The sequence below is a fragment of the Monopterus albus genome, unplaced genomic scaffold (assembly GCF_001952655.1).
Source record: "Monopterus albus unplaced genomic scaffold, M_albus_1.0 scaffold15.1, whole genome shotgun sequence".
In the NCBI taxonomy this organism is placed as follows: Eukaryota; Metazoa; Chordata; class Actinopteri; order Synbranchiformes; family Synbranchidae; genus Monopterus; species Monopterus albus.
In genome coordinates, this window is record NW_018127895.1 from 2,297,976 (window position 1) to 2,322,560 (window position 24,585).

The 24,585-nt window shown below is 40.5% G+C and overlaps 4 protein-coding genes across 4 annotated transcripts in view; 2 read left to right on the plus strand and 2 right to left on the minus strand.

The window, feature by feature from the left end:
• lrba (LPS-responsive vesicle trafficking, beach and anchor containing) overlaps positions 1–1,507 on the minus strand; it is a 180,951-nt gene extending 179,444 nt beyond the window's left edge. The window contains exon 1 of the mRNA XM_020591709.1: positions 1,377–1,507. Coding sequence (XP_020447365.1) covers positions 1,377–1,436 — 60 coding nt within the window. The 5' untranslated portion in view covers positions 1,437–1,507. The remainder of the gene's footprint in view (positions 1–1,376) is intronic.
• On the plus strand, positions 733–4,701 carry rps3a (ribosomal protein S3A). Its single transcript, XM_020591722.1, has 6 exons — positions 733–840; positions 1,518–1,621; positions 2,043–2,230; positions 3,687–3,895; positions 4,087–4,196; positions 4,536–4,701. The coding sequence occupies exons 1-6, from the start codon at positions 779–781 to the stop codon at positions 4,661–4,663; spliced, it is 801 nt and encodes a 266-aa protein (XP_020447378.1). The 5' UTR covers positions 733–778; the 3' UTR covers positions 4,664–4,701.
• Positions 4,702–5,175: 474 nt separating this feature from the next.
• On the minus strand, positions 5,176–15,672 carry sh3d19 (SH3 domain containing 19; the record flags this gene model as incomplete). Its single annotated transcript, XM_020591755.1, has 21 exons — positions 5,176–5,488; positions 5,590–5,696; positions 6,356–6,542; positions 6,650–6,684; positions 7,190–7,419; positions 7,512–7,570; positions 7,677–7,807; positions 8,184–8,256; positions 8,367–8,504; positions 8,615–8,683; positions 8,772–8,970; positions 9,073–9,101; positions 9,711–9,823; positions 10,002–10,115; positions 10,415–11,443; positions 11,535–11,733; positions 12,075–12,201; positions 12,386–12,416; positions 12,660–12,700; positions 14,063–14,102; positions 15,663–15,672. Coding segments are annotated over 21 exons (3,075 nt in total), but the record flags the coding sequence as incomplete, so codon positions are not given.
• A 4,719-nt stretch (positions 15,673–20,391) lies between these two features.
• fhip1aa (FHF complex subunit HOOK interacting protein 1Aa) overlaps positions 20,392–24,585 on the plus strand; it is a 24,567-nt gene continuing 20,373 nt past the window's right edge. Inside the window, exon 1 of the mRNA XM_020591723.1 lies at positions 20,392–20,573. The gene's annotated coding sequence lies outside the window, so the exon portion shown is untranslated. The remainder of the gene's footprint in view (positions 20,574–24,585) is intronic.

Sequence of the window (24,585 nt, forward strand, 5' to 3'; positions counted from 1 at the left end):
CTCCTTCGGACATTTTATGTTACTGTGGTGGCATCTGCAGACAGGGACAGAAAGAGACTTAATAAGCTGGTTAAGAGAGCTGGTTCTGTCCTGGGCTGCCCTCTGGATTCCATCGAGGAGGTGGCGGACAGAAGGATGCTGGCAAAACTAACATCCATCATGCATAACCACTCCCATCCCCTGCACCACACAGTGGAGGCTCTGAACAGCTCTTTTAGCACAAGACTGCTACATCCCCAGTGCAAGAAGGAGTGTTACCGTAGGTCATTTCTCCCCACAGCAATCAGACTGTACAATACATCACTGCAGTGATAAGCAAGGTGACATTATGAGGGACTATGCAATAGTCAATTGAGGTACAATACTCATCCTGGGGGTAAAATGCATTGTAAATATGCACGTGTAAAATCCTGTCCTTGATTTCTCTCGAATACTGTATATTATCTAGTTTTAGGTATTTTTGAGTAGTTTTTCAGAGATCCTCGTGGTGGTTTTTTAAATAAAATTACTTGGTGTGTGATTTAAATATCTAGTTGTCAATGCATTTAAAATACCTGCGGCATTTAACTAGTTCCACTGACACCATAAAGAGACTCATTTACTGTAGTTTCTGACTGTCTTATTTTTGGGAGCCCATGTTATGTTAACCCATCACCAGCGGACGGCGCCAAAAGGCGCTAGAAGGACTCGCGAGATAAAGGAAATCTCATCTTCGGTTTTTCTCATCAATTCTCGCGGTACTTCCTAATTTCCTTCTCTTTCACTCCCTGTAGCCAACATGGCAGTCGGCAAGAATAAGAGGCTGACTAAAGGCGGCAAAAGGGGTGCCAAAAAGAAGATGTAAGTAGCAAATTCACACATGATAACACGAAACAACCGTTTCCCTTTGCAATGGAGCCAGTTTGGTATAAGAAGTGTGAAGGATGAAGCAGATTTTAAATGGATGTTAAATGGCCAGTGCTAGTCTCGTCGTCTCCGACCTCTGGCGCTTCATAGAATTGTAACACGCTTAGTGCCTTTACTCAGCGCTGTAGGATCTTGTCATAATCAGGTTGACTTAGTAAGACTTGTAAATTTTATAGAGGATTCGGTGTGTGTTTAAAGATAAAGGGCTGTGTGAGTGTGTCCGTTGTAACGGTCAGTATGCTAACGTTATTATCGATCGGCTAAGTTACCAAGCCTAAGCATGGATTTAGCTAAGCTTGACGTTACTTATCAACATGGCAGTCAAACGTTCCGTACCTAAGTCTGAAATTATACTGTAATAGTGCTGCGTGGACAAACAATGACCGGGTGGTATGTTTAAGAAATGGCTGGACAATGGGGCAAGGCTAGATGGATTTAATTCTTCAGTGTCATTTGGAGTGCATGCTTACCCGGCTTGCTAGCAGTGAACTGTCCTCTCCCTCCAGCTCATAACCCCTCTGTGCATCCATGTGTTTGGGACGGTGCCGTATGTGCACTTCAATAGACCTTGTGTCATAATTTTGCTCTGTGTGCTGCTTACTCTTCTGCAGTGTGGACCCTTTTTCCAAGAAGGATTGGTATGATGTCAAAGCACCAGCCATGTTCAACATCCGAAACCTTGGCAAGACTTTGGTCACCAGGACTCAGGGAACCAGTAAGTCACTGTGTAAAGGCTTGATGTGTAGGTTTATGAACAGTGAAATTCTGCTGTTAGCCTGTAACTTTCTTCCTGAGACTGTTTATAGTAAACTAAGCAAGACTTTAAATTATGCTGTAAATACTCCTCATTTGGTAAAGACCAGATTCTTTCTTCCTGAGACTATTTATAGTAAACTAAGCATGACTTTAAATTATGCTGTAAATACTCCTTAAAGGATTGTTAACATGTTGAATAGCTGCTTATCAAATAGGAACATATGATAAACTGTTTTGGTCCCAAATGATGGTTGCTGATTACGAGGGAGATAAATTGATTTTCCCATTTCTAAGGCCCCACCAATTCCAGAGATTGTCATAAATTTCAGTCCTACCCATGTTTGTTTTCTAACTTGTTTGTGCTATTCACAACCACCCAGAAATCGCCTCTGATGGTCTTAAAGGACGTGTGTTCGAGGTGAGCCTCGCTGACCTGCAGAATGATGAGGTGGCCTTCCGTAAGTTCAAGCTCATCACTGAAGATGTTCAGGGCAAGAACTGCCTCACCAATTTCCACGGCATGGACCTGACCCGCGACAAGATGTGCTCCATGGTCAAGAAGTGGCAGGTGATCGTCATGTTTTTGTGACTAGTGTTCTGTATCCTTCTAAATATTTCACTAAACCAATTAGTTAATTGAGTTTTGGCAACAATACAAACTTGTTAGACCCATATTAAAGATTTTAAAATTCTCCTATGAGTTTAGCCTGTGGCAGCATATAAGTGAAGCTAGCTCATGATTCAAGTGGTTTTGGAACATCTGATAGGAATGGCAGTTGGGGCAGCTGCTTTAGGTGCTTGATGATCAGCTACTGCTGATCTAGGCAATAGCAGGAAGGTAGTACTGATGAGCTTCTGAATGCAGTGGGGCTTTGCTAGAATCTTGCATGGTCAATTAATGTTGTCTGGAGCAAAGTCTAAAAATTAAATCTGTGTGCAAGCATTAAGACACAAGCACTAATTAATTTAGCCTGTTATGATGAGCAAGTGGTAGAAATCAAGAACATATAAGGATATTGAAGTGAATGGTACATAGATTGGATCTACAGTATGGATGAGTCTGTTGGAAATTATGTTGGGACTCTAAGGGGAGCTGAGATGGTTTTTATTTATTTTAATCAGAACAGTTTGGAAAGTAGGTTCACCTGAAGGGCAACTGTTCCTCCCTGATGCATGTAACCATTGTTCAAGAGGTGATGTCAATATACTCTGTATTTCTGGACCCAGTGTTTGAGTCTTTAACACCATGCAGTGTGTAATTTGGTCATTTCCACAGTGACACAACCCTGAAATAAACAGTGATGGTCTAATTTCCATGTTAGGTTGTTAGAAGGGCTTCAGTTAGTCTCTATGGTTTGCATCTCTGCTTAGTAGTCCCATTGGATGAAAATTCATATGATGCACTAATGCTTTCTTCACTGACAGCTGCCTCAATAGGCACAGTGCTGCACGCCTTGGTTCAAGTTTTACATGTAACGTTTTCTAATCACGAAACACAGCCTGGCTTTTACTTTATGGAGCGCTACATAGAAGAACAGTAATGTTAGGCTGGTGTTTTATGGGAGTTGTTTCCTCCCCTTGAATAACTTTGTAAAAGCAGTTGGTTAAAGGCATAATGTAGTCGATTACAGAAAGAGCAGCTCACAAAGACTAGAATCAGTACATAGTTGTGGAACTTGGCTTTGCTCCTTTATGCAGGGATGATTGTACATTATTCATCCTTTAGAAACTTGACATATATTGTGCTGTCAAAACATGTTTTTTATTTACAATGCATAAAAAAGTGTACATGCCTAATACATGAACTGAACTGCAGTCTGGTACAATCTATCAAGAGATGAAAATACATCGGGTGAGGGAAATGTGGTAAGAAACAGGTTGAGGGAAGATGAGTGTAGCAAAAGTTGGATTACCACACAGTTTAGATCTTAGAATGCACTGAATCACAAATATGGCAGTGTGAGACCAGTTGGAGGAAATTTAGCTTCAAGTCTAATTGGGATTGATGTATTCTTTGTACTCAGACTATGATCGAGGCCCATGTGGATGTGAAGACCACGGATGGCTACCTTCTGCGTCTGTTCTGTGTGGGTTTCACAAAAAAACGCACCAACCAGATCAGAAAGACCTCCTACGCTCAGCACCAGCAGGTCCGCCAGATCCGCAAGAAGATGATGGAGATCATGACCCGTGAGGTTCAGACCAACGACCTGAAGGAAGTTGTCAACAAGTTGTAAGTTTTATATGGTTTCTCCTGAATGAACATTTGCATATTCAGTGAAAGCCTATGCCAATCATTTGCTTATAAAACATTTGGTTTGTCTTCAAGTTCACTTAATGGCATTTCATGGAGACCTACCATCTCTGACAAAGGTTTGTGGTGATCTTTTCCTTTAACACGTTGCTTTTCGTGTCATTTTCCAGGATCCCTGACAGTGTCGGAAAGGACATTGAGAAGGCCTGCCAGTCCATCTACCCTCTACATGACGTCTATGTCCGTAAGGTCAAGATGCTTAAGAAGCCCAAGTTTGAGTGTAAGTGAAGCAGCTGCAACACTGGATGTGCCCCCACTGTTTGACTCCCTGTCTACTTGTGGGAACACATGATGACACTGTTTCGGTCCCATATGAACACCTGATTACTACCTAGGGAGATCACCCTGACGTTCCCTTGCACGGCAAAAGTGATAGGTTTGAGTTGTGTGTAAATATGAAGTGACAGGTTTGCAGACGGATTTCTTGAATAACTCAGAGTAGAGGCTGAAGGATGGAATGTCACCACCACATCACTTCCATTTCTGATGTAAAGATCCAGCTTGTTAATAGCCAGATATCTCAGCCTGAGTTAAAAGGTTTTTTTGTCTTGTGTTGCAGTGGGCAAACTGATGGAGCTCCACGGTGAAGGTGGTGCCAGCAGCGCTACAAAGGCATCAGGTGATGACACTGGAGCCAAGGTGGAGAGGGCTGACGGCTACGAGCCCCCCATCCAGGAGACGGTCTAAACTCTGACAGATTTAATAAAAATGTAAATGACCAACAATCTGTACAGTTTTTTTTTTTAAATGTGGCTTCTGTTTATGTGCATTCAGGAATAGAACTGGCACAGCTTAATCCCATGTTCATGCAATAGAAACCTGAAATGAAATCAAAGCCTACAAAGAAAGTTCAATTTGAGAATAAGATTTGTGAATCCCACACAAGTATAATTAATGCTAGCCACTGTACACTCACTACCCCCCTTGATTAGGTACACTCAATGCAACTCAATGCGATGCTTCAAAAAGGGGTTGAGGTGGTAATCCAAATCTGGCAGTAATTTGTTCTAATGCATCTTGACTTGAGTTTAATTCCATGTAATTAGTCAGCCAGGTTCTCTAGCTAGAGTAAAATAGACATCCTAAAGTATTAGCCATATTAGTAAAATATGTAATGGTGATGCTTTAAGTTGAATAAAATAAGCCACTAGATGGTGCAAGTGTACAGTTGGTGAAGAATACAAATTATAGTCAGCATGTAAACAATTGATACTGAGTCAGCTTTATTTATAACCATAATAAAAACACTTCATGCTGCAGATGATTAAAGATGTGGCATCACTTATAGATGAAATACTGCATTCCAGTTAAAAGGTGCTTCAGTTTGGCCAAAGTGTCCTCTTATTTCAGATCTGGTCATCCAACATTGTCCCTGTTTGTTGTACTGCAGGTCACATGTCACTGTGCCAGTACTTGCACATAGTTTTTAGGGACCAGGGCACGTTTCCCCCTCAACTCACCCAAGAACCATTCACCATCAACAGACTCCAAATTAGTTATAATATCTCCAACCTGTGGCACAGAGGAAGGGATGAGAGGGTGATGACACTTCAAGTACTTCTAACTCTGTGAATTTGTAAAATTTATTCATGACATGAACAAAATCACTTTACCTGCAGAGAGAGCTCCTCATCACATTCTGAAGTGAAGGTATACAGAGCCCTGGCTCTCCCACCACCAGCAGCTTCATACTGCTTGTTGTTAGATGACTGCTGGGCTGCTGAGGAAGGCATATACAGTCTGAATTAATGAATAATAAAGACTTAGTTTATGTAAAAAAATATATGAAGCAAACTATTAATAAACAGAATATGATCTTTAAAAAAAGCTCCAGATTCTCGATTGTGAAGATCTGATGCTTTGCCTTAAGAAATGATAGACTATCTGAGTTTAGGACTGTTGGTCAGACGTAGTAAGTCGTGAGGATGTCATCTTGGGCTTTAGGAAATATATTTGACCATTTTCTTACATTTCACAGGCCAAATTGTCATAAAAGTAATATATCATCAAATAATTAGCAGATTAATTGAAAGTACTGTACTTAGCTGCAACAGGGGCTCAGTAATGTTGCTTTTCCCTGTGAAATGCTACAACTTTAATATTGTAGTGATGACAAGTATTCCTCAGTTCAGTGACAATTTCACCATCTCAATCCTTACAAATACAATGTTTCTACTAATTACATGGCAGCACAAGACACTCATTCATGTCCCATCCAAATGTTTGTCTTTATTACCACCCTAATAATGGGTTCAGTTATGGCAATAGATGGGATTACTGGAGATTATGATGAACTTGTATCTAGGGCTTGGGTCAGTGCGTAAGAAGGCCATAATTTTGTCATACCATCAAACACACGATGAGGTCTTCATACAGTACCTGTGGCGTTCTCAACAAAAGCCCTGGGGAACATGCCCTCTTTGCCGTTGAGTCTGCCGTAGCTCCACTCGGCATCAATGTACTGAGTGACCAAGATACGGTCGCCCTGCCGAAAGGACAGGTCTTCACCCGAGTTCCCATCATAGTCGTGCAGAGCCACCACCCAGTCCACAGAGAACTGAGACGCCTACAGAATGAGCAGGATAACAGAAGAGATGGTCACAGTGGGTGTGCTGCATAACCAACATCGTCCCTACAGATGTTACTGCTTACATGTTTATAAATATCAGTTACCTGAGCAGGTTTGAGAGCTGGAGAAGCAGTCATGCCTGAGGGGAAAAGACGTCTAGATGATTAAAATGGACAAAGCTGCTGTGCATTGTAGCACCCTGGGGGAATTTTACATGTGACAGTTAAATACTTGATTGGTTCCAGTAGTTTTAGACTCAGTATATTTAAATTCAGCTACCCTTAAAACATTGAAATTAAAGATCAGCTTTTTTCCACCTAGTATTTACAGTGGAGACCCAAGTTTGGATGTCTAAATTGTATTTCTGGCTACAGCCCAGGGTGTGTTGAGGATTCAATGTCACAGTTGAGCAACCTTTTGTAAACAGCTATTTAATGAAACAGAAACACACATTCCTAACATGCCACAGAGGAAGTACCAGCCAACACAGAGAGAAAGGGTGGATGCTCTTCAGTGAGACAGCCAATCTTTTATTTTGTTTGTGTATCAAGAGGTTAAACTGATGTTATCTAAGTACAATTCAGCTCACTTGCCTCTGAGGGTCAGATCAGCTGGAAAATAAAGAGTAAATGGACTATTCATACCAGGCAGAGCTATCCTGGAGGGCTGTGTCTGCTGCTGACTTGGAGGTGGAGGCAGATCTTCAGTGACCTCCACAAAGTTAAGAGGGAAGATTCCGGTTAAGGTGCCGATCTGTCCCCGAGCCCAGTCCTGTCCCACGTATTCCTTCAGCTGGATCACATCCCCCTCAGAGAAAGACAGCTCATCACCACGTTCCCCTTCAAAGTCAAACCTCGCCACACATCGCGGACCACTTCATGGAACACATCAACATTTCCAACATTAGGAAAGTTGAGGTTAAACTTTAAAGACCAGTGCAAAGGTTTTATCATGTAAAAAATGTACCTGGCTGTTGCAGGTGGTGGCTTTGGTTTCCTTTTAGGTAGAGTTTTTGGTGAATCCGACTAAACAGATGATTGAAAATGGATTTCCTTAATTCAGGGAATTCTTTAACATTGTATACATTTCTAAATTACAGGCTTTGCAAGGAGTTCAGTAGTTGAAACCTACCAGGACTTTGACATAACTGACAGGAAAGAAACCAGTAGATCCCCTACAAGTGCCTCTGTACCACTCACTGTCCACTTGCTCTACCATGGTCACGACATCTCCTGCTCTCAGACCCAGCTCTCCTGGACCCTCTGTGAACAAAATACACATTAGTTGTCTATTGGTATCAAAAATTAAGTGCTATACAGTAAGTATGAATCTGGAGTCAGGAGGCACAGTTAACCTAGCGTAGCCTAAAGATAGGAAGCATGGGAAAATGGCTAGCTTAGCTCTCCAAAGACCAGAAATATCACAAACTGTTCTTAAGTTTCTGTATGAACATGTTAATTAGTGAGATTTAGAGGTGTTGACTGGTGTATTTTTTAATTTGGGACAGACCCAGGTTAGTGATTCTCTTCAGCTAAACTAACTGAAGTACCCTTCTTCTCATTAACATTTTAGTGTTACTGTATAATCTCAGTCAGCTGTTTGGTAAAAGAAAGAAAAAAAAACCCCATGATGTGTCACCTGGGATGAAGTCATGTAGGGCCTGCACCTTTTGCCCATAACCATCTCCACCTGAAGTAGCTGGACTGACACCCTGTATGGAGAAAACAAAGCCTCTAAGCCTCTTCCTTAACATGTATCAGAGCCGAGTGGGTACAAAGGAGCAAGTAAAGGACAAATGACACAAATTCTCTGATTAGTTACCTGTGGTGGGGACATGTCTGAGTCAAGAGGAGTTATGACCGTCATGCGAGACTTGTGCACTCTGCCTCTGGCGTCTCCAACTTCACACTCAAATGTATTGTGGTCAATCTCCTCTAGCAACAAAAGCACTTCATTTTTCTATTGATGAGGATGAAAAAAGGACTGTATTACATCCAGCTGCTCAAGAAGGTCTGTGGAACAGAGACTTGTAGAGGCATTGTATGAGCTGGTAAAACTCTTCTAGTCACCTGAAATGACAGCTCTCCTGTACTGTTCCCATTATAGTTACAAGCTGCAATTCCATGGGGAACTTGAAGCTGTTGGAAAAAAGCAAAACTGAAGCAGATGCTCAGCAGAATCGAAACAGAATTACAGCACTCAGGCATACAGTGGGGTCTCTCTCACAGTGTATTTGTTGTAGAGACGGTGGCCTGGGTTGGGCCTTGGAGGTAAAACAGGTCCTTTCCTGGAGGTCTTCTGTGGCTGGGGTTTAGGTGATGCCTCCCATGATGCTGAGTCCTGATGACTGGATAGAGGAGGTCTTCCTGGGCCTGTTTTGGCTGGAGATGGACGAGGTGGGAGCTGTTTGGCTGTACTGGGCCTCCTGCATTATTAACACCATCATTAAGTTGAGTTGAGTAGCATCTTTGCAAAGTCCACCAACATTTTAAACTCTGATTGAGAGGATTATTTTCCCCTCACTTACCGAGGTGGTAGTGTCAGCTGTGAGCCAGGCTGGAAAGAGTCCCGAAGAAGATTTAACATTTTTATTAGCACTAAAAACAGACACAGTGCAACAGTCTACAATAATGGAAACCATTGTTTAAAAAATGGCTATAATACATACTGTAGCATTCAGTCACAGCTCAACAGAAACTGTGCTCATGGGGCCACAATAGTTGCTTTGTTTTTGGAAAGAAGAGAAAGTGAAGCAGGTAACAGATACTTTAAAACTGATTAAGAGAAACTTTCTGGGCTCAAAATATACACTTGTAGCATAAAACCTTTTAAAGCTACAATATGTAACTTAAGGTAGCACTAGCATGAAACTCCAAATCGATCCACTGTGCTCTGTACAGCACTCCCTCTTCCTGCTCCACTACAATCTGCTACGTATGCTCCACCACAGCTTCTCTCCACATTAGTTTTAGAGCATATTTCTACAACAAAAATATTTGAAAAACGTTATATTATGTAGCTTTAATTAGCCTCAAAAACAGTTTTTTCAAGTTGAGAAATACATGAAAGGTTTCAGGTCAACAAGAATAACCTGGGATGTTCATACGTAGTGTTTGTGATAGGTAGCTGATAGGTTTGAGCCGCACTGTGTAACGGAAAGCTTACCTGAAAGGGGAGAAGGGGTGTTGGGCTCTGTTTGTTTCTCACTGAGGTGTTAAAGGAACCTATAGCCTTCTGAACAGGGGGAGCTGGAGGGTTGTCCTCAAAATTATCAGAGACTGAGAAGAGATTGTTCTTTACCATAACATACTGAAGACAAGTTCTCCTTTATTATATCATCAGGCACAGTATGTGTAACAAACATAAGGCACCCAATACCCGAATGCAAACATCAACTGTAATAATTTGTGTAGCTTGAAAGACATTTCACCATCACGTCAGGTTTAGTGGACTCACATGAAACGGTTTTGCTGGGAACCCTGATGGTGGTTGGTCTCTTTGTCATACTTTGTCTGGAGAAAGAGCCTCCATCGCTGTCTACACTACGTTGTGGCTTGATTTGGGCGTGATCTGAACAAGGAGACACTTGCAAATGTTTGGACACTCATGCAAAAATAGTACACGTACTTTTTATTTAATGAACTTAAAAAACATCCTGCTTCTTTCTTGTGATTTTCCTGAGTTATCAGTTGTGACTGATAACACAGTCCTTTGTAACATTATTTTGAAAGGTTCTCTGTTAAGGTTAATTATTATGATAAAGGGAGTCAGTAAAATAATCAATATACTAATTTATACTGAAAATATTAGGTACATTCATACAGAGTGGTACATTTTGTCTCACACAATATTTAAAGAAGCTTCCTTACCTGATGGAAAGCTCACATATTCGTTCTCACTGAAAATGGAGGCCGAGTTGTGGTTGTTTACATAAAGGTTGGGTTTCAAAGGTTCCTTAAAAAGGTTCACTGGAGTTGTTGGAGGAATTGGTGAAGTTTCTGCTTCAAAGATACTGTTGGCTCTGCTCAATACAGAAGGAGATGGTCTATTTGAGATGGGCCCCTTCTGTAGCGCAGCCTCTAGCTCCCCTTTTATAGACATCCCCACTGGTCTCATAGGGGTCTGGGGTCTGTTCACTGGTGTAGGGCTTTGGGGTACATTTGTGATTGATATATTTTGGCTGTCATTATTTTCTATATTGTGGTTAAACTGAGGTTTAAGAGCTACAGAAGGTTTAGCAGCAACTGAAGGTTTGAAGCTCGCCCTCCTGGGTTGAAGTGCAGGTTCAGCTGGTTCGGCCACATTTCCGTCCTCAGTGCATGCTTGACTTTCAAAGGCCTGGATCCTGGCCCGGATATTACGTTGACTGTTGTTCATGCTCATCTTGCCAAAAGCATCTTCACCTTGACAGTCCACGTCTGACTGGTTAGTGATGTCACCGTTCTCCTCGAGCTCGTATTCTGCGCTAAAGACCTCCAACAACTCCTTTAAATACTTATTTAAGGAGACTTCCTGTGGATAGGGGTGAATACTGTCACAGTTTTCACTGAGCTTGACCAAAGTCTGGATTTGGACTTTCTCTGTAACTGCCTGCTTTTGGGATTTTATACGAGGAAGTGGAATGGGCCGTTTACTGGGTTCTGAGTCCGAAGAAGAGGTGGTAGTTTCAGTAGGGAGATGTTTTGAGGGAATATTCCAGAGCACAGTAACACAGCTGTTGCATGTATTAGTGGATTCTGATTGGTTAGGTTGCTTTACATTTGGCTTAGAGTCACTTTGGTTCTCAGTGTTTGTGGATGCTGTAATATTTGTTCTATCCTTCCTGTCAGTTTCAGTGACTGGTTCTCTGTTCACTACTTTTAGCAGTGATGATCTTGGTGGTTTTTGTGGCTCTTTACCTGGAAACAAAAGTAAACAACCATCTTGCATGAAGATGAAACAGAAACGTAAAACTGCCACATCATCAGCAAAGATTTTTGTATGTCTCACCAGCAGATCTTCTCTCAGCTGACTGTGGGGGTGCAATGCACCGTGGGGTGGTGGCGGTGGCGGTGACGTCTTCCCTCACAGGGTCAGTTTGTGTGGCACTTGTGGTGGTGCAGGTGGTCCGACGGGGGGCTGCAGTGGGCTTGACAATGTTCACTTCTTGAGTCTTCTCTTGAATCACCTGGTTATAGGATGGTGGGAGCTGAGTCATGAAAAACAGAGGTGTTCACACACTAGTGCACACATTGTGTTCCCAACACTTATGGTACTATTTGAGTGTGTTAGAAGATTTGACTGCACTATACCTCATAACCTCAGTACTTTTAAATCCTTTGGAATTATTTGGCCTTGCCTAAACTCAAGGCTTGTACTAAGATCTGTACTCACTTTGTATTTTTTATTCATTCTTTACCAAGACATTTTCTTGGACAGTGCAGACCCATAGCCAATACACACCTAAAGAACTTCCATATACTGGCTTATACATAGAAACGCATTGTTCAACCAAGTCAACTCAAACACTGTCAATCAGATGCCACCCACCTGGGTGACAGGCTGGATGCCTGCAGACCACCCTGACTGAGGGGGATGAGGGAAAACTACAGAGGTTCCTGGAAACCGGTCATTATTCTCCAGATGTTCTGCTGAGATAACGGTGAACTCTGGTCGCCTAGAAGATAATGAAAATGCACACATCAACCTAAAGTCATCATTAAACATTCTGCCTTATTGAAAACTTGGATTTTTCTTAGCCTTTTCAAAGCACGGTGCTTTGCAATGGTTATTTGTGAAGCCACAAACAAAAGATTAGATATTTTGTCTATTTGTGTAATAAACGAGTGATTTTACATTACCTTCTCTGGTCACCCTGAGTGTTTGTTCTTGCTGGAAGAAGGTGAAAAAAAGCAATATAAACACTGCAATTTAATTTACACTGATAAATATCAGATATTTCCCCACTGATTTTCTACATGTATAGTTAAAAATATGTAGATTTTATTTCCAGCAAGCTATTGTGCGCATTTAAAAAGATATGCTATCACAGAAAGTTGCTGCTGACATTTTTTCAAACCACACAATATCAAAGTGCTTTTAGTAAACAACTCTCATATAAAGTAAGTTACTTACTTCGTTTAATAGCAGCTCGCACAAATGACAGAGGTTCTTGGCTGAACAAGAAAGCAGAACAGGAATCCCATTTTTCATTAAGGTATGGGGCACACAGACGAGCAGGTTCCTGCCATACCTGTGTGGTGACTCACACTAAATCTTTTCACCTGCTTCACTTGGGTTGTATCAGAAAACATGCTGCGTCTATAAGGCTAATTTAACATGCTGATGCTAAGCCAGATACAGAAGATGCTAGATTTAAAAAGAGGAAAATTATTGTAGGTTAAAATACAATGAAAAGGATCAATTGAACATAAAATACAATAAACAAGCTACAATGAACAAATAAGGTGAGTAGTACAAATGACAGCAAAATACTTTTCTTCATTCATATCATCATGGTTTGGTTAAGGCAACAGCAATAAGGCTTTGGTCAGGAAAATATTTGTTCACTTCCACATTGCTACTTAAAGTATTAGTTTTTCAAGGCAGAAATATTTTATGTGGGTTGAATAAACCTGAAGCCACAGATTGTCAATGATTTATATTAGCAAATAGATCAGTATAACAAAAGGTGCTAAGCGAAGCATGATGTCGTTACATACTGTATGTGCTCAGTGAATAGTCCCACTTCAAGGTAAACACAGTGTATATTGTATGGCCATCATTAAAATAACTACTATTCTACACAACATCGTTTCCAAACAAGGACACAACCACTTTTGAAATCTTACCCTCAGGCCACTTTCCTCAGAGGGGTGCAGATCTCTTCTTTTCTAATCCTCTAATCCTTCTCCAACACTATCGCTTCATACCAGTATTAATATACCCTTTCTTTATTCTTTCAAAAGTGGAGGGATTAAACTAATGGGATACTCTAATGTGTGCCACTAGTCTCTTTACCAAAGCTACACTAAATCCTCCTGACAGAGGAGGCAGGCTCATCATCAACACACGTATCCTGCTCATTAAGACAAGTTTTATGGCTGCAGGAGGGTGATGTAAACTCTCTGGGGGAAATGCCAGCAGTTCTTTCCCTGATCTTGGCAACACATGATTAATTTAATTGATTATCTAAGCAGTAAACACAAGCAACCTAAGACTAAGCATCTTTAACTGTGTTTTTAAATGATGTCTGATTTTACAAAAGGTCAGTTAGGAGGGTAAAGTTTATTTAATGTCTGTAAATAACAACTAAAAGAGCAGCATGTATATTCATTCCCATGTTCTCTCTGTCAGTCAGTGAGGATAGAAGAGTGAGTGCATTGTTTTGTCCATTCACAACCTGACCATCAGCAGATCTGGCTGTTAAAGGGATAGAGCCTGATTCCCACAATAGATCCAGTTTTGGTGAAACTAACTTCTACTGGATCAACCACTACAATGTGTATGAACCATCACCACGGGGGGAAATGACATACCTGGCATGAAAATGTTCTGGCTTTGTTCTTTCAAGATGATCTGCAGAGGAAAACAGAGAGGCACAGATTCCCTAAGCGATCTGTAGCAACAAAGATAACATCCTGGCACTTGGTAACATTAAAAAGCAATCAAGAATCTTTACAGTATCACAGAGCTTAATATTACAGTACTCCCCCTACTCACAGCACAAATAAAGATATTTTCAGGTGCATGGATCAAATAATCTGCCATGATATATGTCATTTTTAAGTGCAACATAGATATATATATAATAATACAATATTAACAGAGAATCTGTTTGGGGACAGAATGGACAGATGGGAATTGTCCGTTTTTGATTTAATCATTGAACTAAATGCCTGATAAATCCAAAACTTTCATCACTTTGATGCAAAAATCATACTAAAATGAACTGTCACTATAAAATAAACCTTCTAATCGATTTGGAACATTGTCCACAATGACCCAACACCCTCAGTGGTCATCATAAATCTTCCCTTTGGTATATTTCTTTTGCCTATGGAGGTTAAAGAGCTGACTTTCTGAAAGTGTTCGAAGGTGGTTGTGGATATTGTAGCACTTCAGGTATATCGTCCACTTAATTGTAATGAAATAAAGAAGGACAATGCAAAGCATGGCAGGGATTTTAGGGCAAAATAGTGGAATGTTCTGTGGCTTCTCAACTGTAAAAAAATACATTGATTACAGGGAATTTGCTACCAAATTTTAAATACAGTGACTTTAAATTAATTTAAAATCAGTCACATAAATTTGCAGGCTTGTTTGTAAGATGTAAACACCATATTAAAGTGACCCTATTCAAGGTTTGCTAACATTAGCCAGCACAAGCTACTGGTCACAACATACTAAATAGGACTGTAAGAAGGGCATAGATTTGAACAAGGGTGCATTTTGCTTCTGAATTCAACTTTTTAGTAAGAGGATGGACCTGAAACCTACATACTATACTTTCACAGGTCATAGCCATTGTTCCATTTAAAATACTATTTGGTACTACGTACAGACTGTATGATTTTGAAATACAAGAACCCATCCCTAGCCAAAAGGGTCATTGAAGAAATCTTGATCAACCAGTTAGTCTAAAGCAAATGTGTTGGTGCTTTCAATGACACAGTCCTAGTGCAACAAATGAAATGTGAGAAACACTGAGCTGTTCCACATTGTTTACATTTCATGAATGTTCATTTTAAAATACAGACTACAACAGATGGCAGTAAATGTTTATAAAAATCCCCAAAAGCAGCAGTCCTATTAAAAATAAGGAAAACCAGCATTAAAACAAGACTTTAAGGACATTTCCCATACAAATTCCCAGTCACATCCACCTGTCACACCTGTTACTTGTTCCCTGTTAGTGCCACAGTGCAGCTGCTTCAAGTTACACTTCACCAGCATGTGAGAATGACACTTTGACTTCTTTAGCAACTGCTTGACAAAGCTTTAAGCTTCTCTACTTTAAATAAAGTGACACCACTTCCTCATAGATGGGCAGTGTGGCATACGCAACGTAAAGACACAGTTGTTTGATTATCTTTCACAGCTTGTTTCTTTGGTGATACCAATCACCGATGCCCCTACCTGACGATGAGTTCAATACAAAATGTCAAGAATCAGCCAGATATTTCCATAAAGATCCTTGTTCCTGGTCCAGCGAGTCAGTGACAATGTGACAAGGAGCTAGCAGTCACACGCCCACAGACACCAGGAAAAAGAGGGAGGGCCCTTTAAACATATCAGCTCTCCTGTGTCTACCTGGCTAATCTCATAAACTGGAATGTGGTCATTCAGGAAGTCATGGTTGTAGTGAAGTCGCCACCTATTTGTTTTTAAAAATCATGTGGAGCTATCGTCAAACTAGTCAAACATTTTACAGAACATTTTCATAAAGGTCAGAGCGACTCAAAATGCTTTGCAGATAAGTGCTTCTGACAAAAATACTATAAAACCGAAACAGTGGAGAGTATTGCACACAAACAAAATGTTTTTTTTCTGCACTCTGGAACAATTAAAGGGCTCCTAGAGCACCTGAAGAGCACTTAGAACATTCATTAATAAAAACATTTCAGGTATGTCATGTAGCATAAGGGCAAGCAATGCTTTCACAGTTATAATAGATGTTCAAAATCAATACATATACCAGCTAAACTGAGCTTAGGGATTTGTGTGAGAGCAGACAGTGGACAGTTATATAAATGTGTATTTTTTTGAGAAAGGAATTATTCGAATATTCCAGATATGAACTCAGGTCAGAGTCAAATTTCTCACTTGTTTGTTGAGTTAAAGTCCAGTAAATGACACCTTACAGCCAGTCTCTCCCTCTGGGCGTTTCAACCAATAACAAGCACGTCAGTTTAATCTTGCTTGTGCTGTGAAAAATACTGCAGACACAAACAAAACAATCATCCCCAACCCCCCCACCCACGACTTGTACTTAGTTTATTGTGCATTTTCTCTGATGAAGGTCTAAGGACCGAAACATAGTGGGGCAGTATAAGAACATAAGAACAGGGCAGTATGGTGGTGCGGAGGTTAGCTCTGTCACCTCACACCAAGAAGGCTCCAAGGGTCGAGCCTCGGCTAAGACTGGCGCCTTTCTGTGCGTAGTCTGCATGTTCTCTGGCTTCCTCCCACAGTCCAAAAACAAGCAGCTTAGGTAGATTGGTGACTAATTTGCCTGTAGGAGTGATTGTGTGTGGTTGTCTATCTTCAAGTATCAGCCCAGTGTGACCCTCTTACGTAACTCCTGGAACTGCTTTTGTTATTAGTGCTCATATACTATATGAATCAAACACTACAGGACATATACAAATTGAATGTGATATTCATTAAGACCTCTGATAGAAAGTGTATGAAATTAAAAAGATCAGCTGTCTTCTGGCATAGAGCTGTCTGTGCCATTTAGCTTCCTATCTTCAACTTAAACATGACTTAGAGTCTACAACCACACAAGTAGCTTTGAGAGGTTGCACCTAGACAAAAGTACAACAGGCACAAGAACTGAACTGCTCACAGTGATAATGTAAACATGCTGACATAATGTTTACCATGGGCACCATCTTAGCATGCTAAACTAAGATTCATACCGCTACTAAAGACAAAGTGCAGTTGAAATCTCAATAGTTTGAAACTGAAATTTTCATGAAGTCACCAAATCTATTATGAATCATCCAGCGGGCAGTGCTACCCACAGGCTGACATTTTTAATTTGAATTATAGGTTCAGGTGTGAAATAAAAAATGTCAACCTGCTGCTGGCACCAAATGAAGTCAAATCAACAAATTTCTGCCATCTCTGGATCCATACTGCCTGAGCAATAGAGTAGAGAAAATGGAAAACATGTCAAAATACAAAAATGTTTCACTTCACAGCTGCACTTGCACTTGAACACATTACTCAGCTTGACAGTCAGAGCAACTGGTAAAACAGAAACAGGACAGAAAATAAAACAATCTGTTGCTACCACACTGTACCTTGTGGAACCTCAGGCACATCCTGGTCAGTCTGGGTTTAACTTTTATATTTTTTCAACAGGCATGGCCAAGTTTTACTAAACTTATTAGTGTGTTGTATTTAGCAAATCTTGAACATGCTAAGAGAAGACAACGTTTGTGGATTTTAGAAGACAACGTTTGGTACTAAGAACAAAGTCAAAATGTAAACAGCAAAGATCCCTTGTGTTAAAATCCAAAAAAATGTTTGCTGTTAACATAGGACTGGTCAAAACAGATCTGGCCTCACTTGAAAAACAACACTAGAGTGAGGCTGACAGATTATGGTGTCATGTGTGAACAACAACATGTCAGCAGCTGCTAGTCAGAGATGATTAGATGGTGTCAATGCAGATGAGTGATTCACAGTGGAAGCCACCTGAAATTGTGTCTGATGCCAATCTGTAATGCTCAGGGTCAATGGCGAATGGCCTGTGATGGAATGGGACATCATTTTAAACAGCTTTTTCATGACACAGCAGCTTATCTGCACAGGAATTCCCATCCAGACAGCTGGTGGGGTTGGGGTGTGGTCTAGGGGGGAGTAGTGTGAGCTATAACACTGGCTATAGATGGCTGGGCAGGACAGGGCACGGGGCAGTCTGAGAACACAGGGGTTGCTAAGGCAAATAAGGAACAATGAAAACTGTTACACTGACAAGGAACCTTCTTATGAACCATAATAAAGGGACATTTTATCTGAGTAGACAACTTCAGTGGTTGTATGTGAGGCAGGTGATCAAAAATTAAAAACAATGTCTGTTCTTTGGACCACAAATTTAGCAAGAATAAAAGGAACAAGAGCACTGTTTCCTTTCCAGCAGCAAACTGCACATATGAGGGTGCATGGGCCAGTGTTTGGTTAACAGCTAGGTGGCTGATAAAAAAGGTAAATGGTGTAATAAAGTGACAGACTGGTTGCAATACCTGGTGCCTTACAACCAGTGTGTAGCTCCCTTACTGATAATCTGTAGGTTTTATATTTCCAAATGCATGCAGTACTATAATGTTTAAAATGATTTTTCCTCCTGTTCCAGACAGCTAACAGATGCTTAGCCAAGCGGTGTATTCTGTTTTAGTGAGTGTACCACACAAAATAACTTGCTCACTGTGGTAGATTACATAGTTTACATCACATTACAAGAGTTTGTAAAAGGATGGAAAGCACTGAAAGCCATGAAACTGTAGGGGAATGCATCCAATTTTCTCAAACAGTTTGAGGAATGATTAGCTGCAATGCGGGTCTAAATATTCATGACTTCTTTATAACTGATTAATAAATAGCCTCGATACCAAAATCGTTGGTATGGCCCTTTAAAAGTTATGATTTAACCGCAATATAATGTAAATCATAAGTCTGGCCAGTCACAATCGATTACTGCTCCATCTGAACAACAGATGATCAGGTGAGAGCATTTTAAAGCCCGTTAGATGAGTGAGGACACCACGACTGTCAACCTGTTACATGACCAAACCTACCTGTGGCCTGGCGCGGAACTCTGCGCTCCTCCGCTTCACGCAGGGCTTCAGCCATCGGGACTTAAAACTATTTAGAAATGAAAGAATAAGAGAATGAAGTGAAGGACAACCTCCTGAGAACAGCTGTTTGTTCCGTCACACGGACCATAAAACCCTGGTTGCTGACTGTCCTGCTCACTAAAAAGCTTCGGGTCCTGCCCACAGCAGCACCCTGTGTCCTGCAGGGGACAGAGGTGGTGCTGCTGTCCGGAACACGGGGGGCTTTTTGCTTTCAAAGCGAAATTAACCTACGGATAATATTAGTTTTCATCCATAAAAATGTTCAATCGTTTAGTTGCATTGTAGAAAGACGTCAATAATAGTATACATAACACAATGCCAGGTAATCTTACAAAATACACTTAGTGTAGGGTTGAGTCAAAATCAAATTCTTTAAAACAACTGCAGCAGACGTTACTTTAAAGTCCGTTTTTACAAAATAAATGACAAGATACGAGTGTTTTGCATAGTCTTGTCCCTTTCTGACACCCATTCAGCGTTTATATCTTTTTTATATTTTTGGCTTTTGCACACAAGATCCACTGTGGCGTCCATCTGAAGTATAATCCTCCTTGAAAATGACTTGAAAAGTGTAACACTCGTCCACTAGATGTCGCTGTAGACTGCATCATCTACAGTGGAAAGGATTCATTGTGCATGAGGAAAATATCTAATTGAATGTCAACGTGACCCAAAGCCTCGCGTTGAGACAAGAGATGTTTACATCAAATCTTATTATATTTAAAAACGTAAGACATTGGAAAAGACAAATTATATTGAATAACTGGGTTGCAGTATTTTTTACTGTCTTCTCGTGTCTCGCTTTTTTGGTCCAAAGTATGGTGATATGTAGAGATACGTAAAGCTTGATCGTTTTAAAGGATGATTTTCTTATCGTTTCTTTCTGGTCGTGTATGGACCAGATGAAATCAGCAGGACCAGATTAATTTTATTTCAGGGAGAATCAAGAGAAGCAAGTTTCTGTAATTCTGATATAGATAAAGGTTTTAGGAAGGTGGGTGCTGCAAAGTGCCAGTGTTTTTGGAAACAGACACTTCAAACTCTAAAGCTAATGTATATTCATATCCACGATGCGTGTTCCTACAGTGAGCTACACTGTGACTGTGACACACGCACAGACGCCACTTACAGTTTGTCATGGATTTATTTTTCATAAGCAACAACATGAACAACACACTCCTATGGATGTGGCCTGTTGTAGCTCAGTGGGAGGAGCTTGCAAACGAGGATTAGTGTGGTTTCACCTATGTGTGTGTGTGCGTGTGTGTGTGTGTGTGTGTGTGTGTGCGCGCTAGGTAGGTATTGTGGAGCTGTGATCGAGATCGAAGTGATTATTCATTCCAGAGAGGACTCCTCCTCTTGAATGTGTGATTGTGGTTTAGAACCTGCTGCTGCTGGTCGACGCCGATCAAACTGACGTGCACTTTTTCCGTCCAACCGGAGGATCCGTCCGAGTTTGACGGTAAGACGCGCAAAATGTACCCGTGTTAACTTAGTATTTTAACTTTCCCGTTAAGTTAAAACATGATAGTGACATTTCCGTAGTTGCTGGACCATTTGTGTGCGTGTACACTGCCAGCTGTGGATGGAAGGGTTGGGTATCTCCAAACAGCTGCTCAAGGACAAACACTGGTCTCTGCTGGTTGAACTGGGGGATTCCCGGTGAAATAGACACTACTTTTGCATTCGTTAGAGAAGTGAAACACTAAATTGCATATGTACTTTTTCTGCCGTGTTTCCACTTTGTTGTGTCTCCTTCTCACTATAGAGACAAAGTGGATCCACCCTATATAGAATCGAATCGGGCGTCACAGTTCAGAAACCGCAGCCAATAAATCTGTCACTGTTGTTTCCAGATGTATCTAGTTTCATAGTGTTGCAGTTAACTCATTCTGTGGAAAACACTGTATCCACGTGTTGTTGTTATTGTTGTTCTTAGCTCCTGGAAACTTTATTTTACAGCCACAACGTCTCAAGTGCTGCTTTCCTTTCCTGATTCACCTCTCAGGGCCTCGTCCTCGTTTAGTTTTGAACTCAGATGTCCATTGCAAGGGAAACAGAGTGTAGGTGGTGTTGGGTTACCAGTCAAATTCATCAATGTTTCATGGCTGGCCATCTTGTGCCAGTGTCATTCCAATACAAGGGTTCTCTTCCACCAGGTCAATCAGTGTTGTTCGCCTGTAAACTAAACTTGTGGGGTGAAAAGCTGCCAGACAGTGTGTGTGTGGAAATTGTCAATGGAGAGTCAGCGTACTGGTGTTTCCTTCATGTGTTTGTGTGCTTTGTCTGTTTGTGGGTATTTCAAAAGATATTGCAATATCATTATTGACTAAAAGGTTAATAGTTTTTTTTCAAATAACAGATTGTTTTGTTTATATATTAGTGGAAATAGCTGATCATAATTTCCCAGTGCCCAAAGTGACCTGTTCATATAATTTATTTTGTCTGAAGACCAGTCTAAAATCCAAAGATATTTAGCTTACTGTCATATGAGACATAGAAATGCACTGAATCTGCATGTTTGAGAAGTTGGAACCAAAGAATAATTTTTTTTTCCTAGAAAAATGACTCAAAACAATTTGATTATCCAAATAGTTAAAGTTTATGACAGTTGACTAATCAGTTAATTCATTGCTTAAATTCTGTACATTTGGTTGATTAGACTTTTCACTAATACAATACAGGGCATTAGTCTTGAACACTTCAACACACTTCAATTTGCCACAAGTATCCCAGGATTGCCTATCCCTAAGTGTATTCTGATGCTCACCTTGATTAGGATGAAACTTTGCAATCATCTTTTATTATTATAAAATATTACATTTGTTTTTTTTATGCTAGCCACCCCTTGGCTTTTCTGAGCTTGAAGGTCATTACGGACCTTGGAAATAGAAGTCCTTTCAGCACAAGATTCACTTATTGGAAATATTTTGAGGCCTTGGTCACACTGTTTGGCTACGATCAGCCGAATGAGGATGTGATGTGGAAGTGACCGTGTTTTGGTCAGCCACTTTTACCCTTTGTCATTTAGTATGAAAATATATCCCCTCCTTAAGGATAATCACCTTTATTTGGCCAAGTATGTTACACACAAGGAATTTGTTTGTGGTACAGAACCAAAGCAGCCATCTGCGGTGCCAACTCTGCATGTCGTCATCATCATGTGTAGCTGCTGTGCTAACTGAGCTGGTTTTAAAGAAATCCCTCTTGTGAATGCTTTTTAAAGTGCACTGGAACACAACCAGCGCCTCTTGTCTACAGTCTGTTCACAGCTGGGCTGCTCTGAGGAGCTGGGACGTAAAGATGTCAGAGCTTCTCTGCAGAACGACCACTTAAGAGATATTCAGGCAGTATGTTTTTAATTAGAGCACTATAAAGGATATTAAAGTCGATTACTGTGGTGCACTCATTCAGTAGTGTTCCAAAATGTATACAGTCACGTTTGTTGATCATAATTGGTTATTTGCTACCAGGACTCTGCCTAATAATCTGTTGCACTCTACTGACACTACAGCAAAAGATCCATCCTGAATATAAGCACTGTAGAATGATCATAAATGCTGCCTTCCTGCAAGAATGTTGGAACCTTCATGGTACTTTACGAAGTGTGTCTGAAGAATAAGTGGAGTGTGCAGCTCATCAGTTATCAGTGTATGCACTATTAGAGACTCAAATCTGGCACAGCGAAGACCCAACACACACGGTACCGTCTCCATCACAGTAAGCTAAACTGTGAATAATGGCCATACTAATGCAATTAGATGTATAGGTTCAGGTCACAAGTTTGTGATTGGGATCTTATTTGCTTCACGTTGCTTTTTGTTGCTGATAGTGAGCATAGTGTTAGTGAACACTTTTGTGTTGCTGAGAGTTTTAAGCTTCTTACATTTGAATTGTTACTAAGAATATCTGGAGCCTAAGTAACAAACAGATCCAGACCTTACTGTAAACATTACAAAAATAAAAGCACGAGGAGCAGTTCCTTTGTAACCTGGTTGGAAAATATGAGAAATTTAATCACAACAGGTTTTGTAGTCACTGTACCAGAATGTGTGTGTGTGTGTTAACCTGTTTTCTCTTTGCCACCACAGACACAGCCAGCTCAGCTTTGTCCCATGTTCAGGATTAGCCTCACCCAGCTCCATTACTGACCCTGAGAAGTAACAGGCAACATGAAAGCTATGCGGTAATGATCAGAACCAGCACAAAGTCTACTGAATCTTTAATTTAACCCTTATTGGGAGAAATATGCCTTTTTTGCTTTCTTTCCACGCTCGTGTGTGTGCATTAGGTTATGAAGCTGGAGCTGAGAGACGTAGAACTTGGAAGCAAACAGTTAGCTAGCGTGCTATAAGGTTTAAAAAAAAAAAAAAACTACCAGCACTACTAAAGTTTGCTAATTGCCTTGGATCTCATTAATTTAATCCACACACAAACAGAAATGGAAAATAAAAGTTTGTGGGTTTAAGAGGAGATACTTACTGTTAGCTAAATGAATGCATGCACGATATTTGGACTAAGCAGATATCTGAATAAATATTTTGCAGTGTTCGTTCACATGCATGATTTGTTTTAAAACCAAAGTGCCCAGCTCAACCATAATATTAAAACTTCAGCAAAAGTGGATGAAAAACATTTTGTTTTAAAATAATTATTTAATTTCAGTGTAGGCACATTAATCTAGTTACATGAAAAATGGACTGGACAAACAGATTTGTCCAAAAATGTCCAATTTTATCTGAAATCATCTTATTATCTTATTGTATTGTGAGAAGAACTGAAATTGTAGCTAAGTCTGGTTTAGCCACTTCTGTTGTCTAAGAATTAACGGGAATGAAAGTTAAGTGTACGGAGCCTTCATCTTGTTTTAGAAACTCTGACGTGAAGTGAATAATAGTTGTGCAGATGTAAAGGCCACTGTGTACTATGGTACAGTGACATAAAAATTTCAACACGTAGGAGAAGTGTACAGTTGCTTGAAGGCTTTAGAAAACACATTCCACAGTTAAAATAGTTGTAAAGGTAAATTAAAGCTTGTGTTAAGGTTGAAAGCACGACACAGAGAAAAGAAATGGTTCACAGTCGTCTGCACCCAAACAAATATTTGGCACAGAAGAGCCCAAGGGGAATTTTGGTATTGACGGTTTTTACTTTTCAAAACAAACCACCGGTTTGCTGTGAATCATGGATTTTTATAAGGATTTTGTTTCAAAATTTCTTTTTTCATCCCTTTGGCTAATTATGTGATCTAGCTGGCTCTCTGATAAACATCCCTGAACTTCACAGACATGCCGTGTCTTCTGTCCTCCCCCTGCGATCCCTCATGCAAACATGAATCTTTTTTTTGATCGGCCAATGAGTCAGGATGCAAATGAGCTACAAAGGAAGTGGCAGGAGTAGAGATAGGATGTACTTGCACTATCATCATTCTCATCACTGACAGAAGCCTACTGTAGTATGGGATTGCCTGAAAT

Bases quoted from the DNA above. Each gene is read 5' to 3' on its own strand.
- rps3a (XM_020591722.1), top strand. From the start codon at position 779: ATGGCAGTCGGCAAGAATAAGAGGCTGACTAAAGGCGGCAAAAGGGGT. The intron at 2,231-3,686 runs GTGATCGTCATG...CTTTGTACTCAG, and splicing joins CCATGGTCAAGAAGTGGCAG to ACTATGATCGAGGCCCATGT. The intron at 3,896-4,086 runs GTAAGTTTTATA...GTCATTTTCCAG, and splicing joins AAGGAAGTTGTCAACAAGTT to GATCCCTGACAGTGTCGGAA.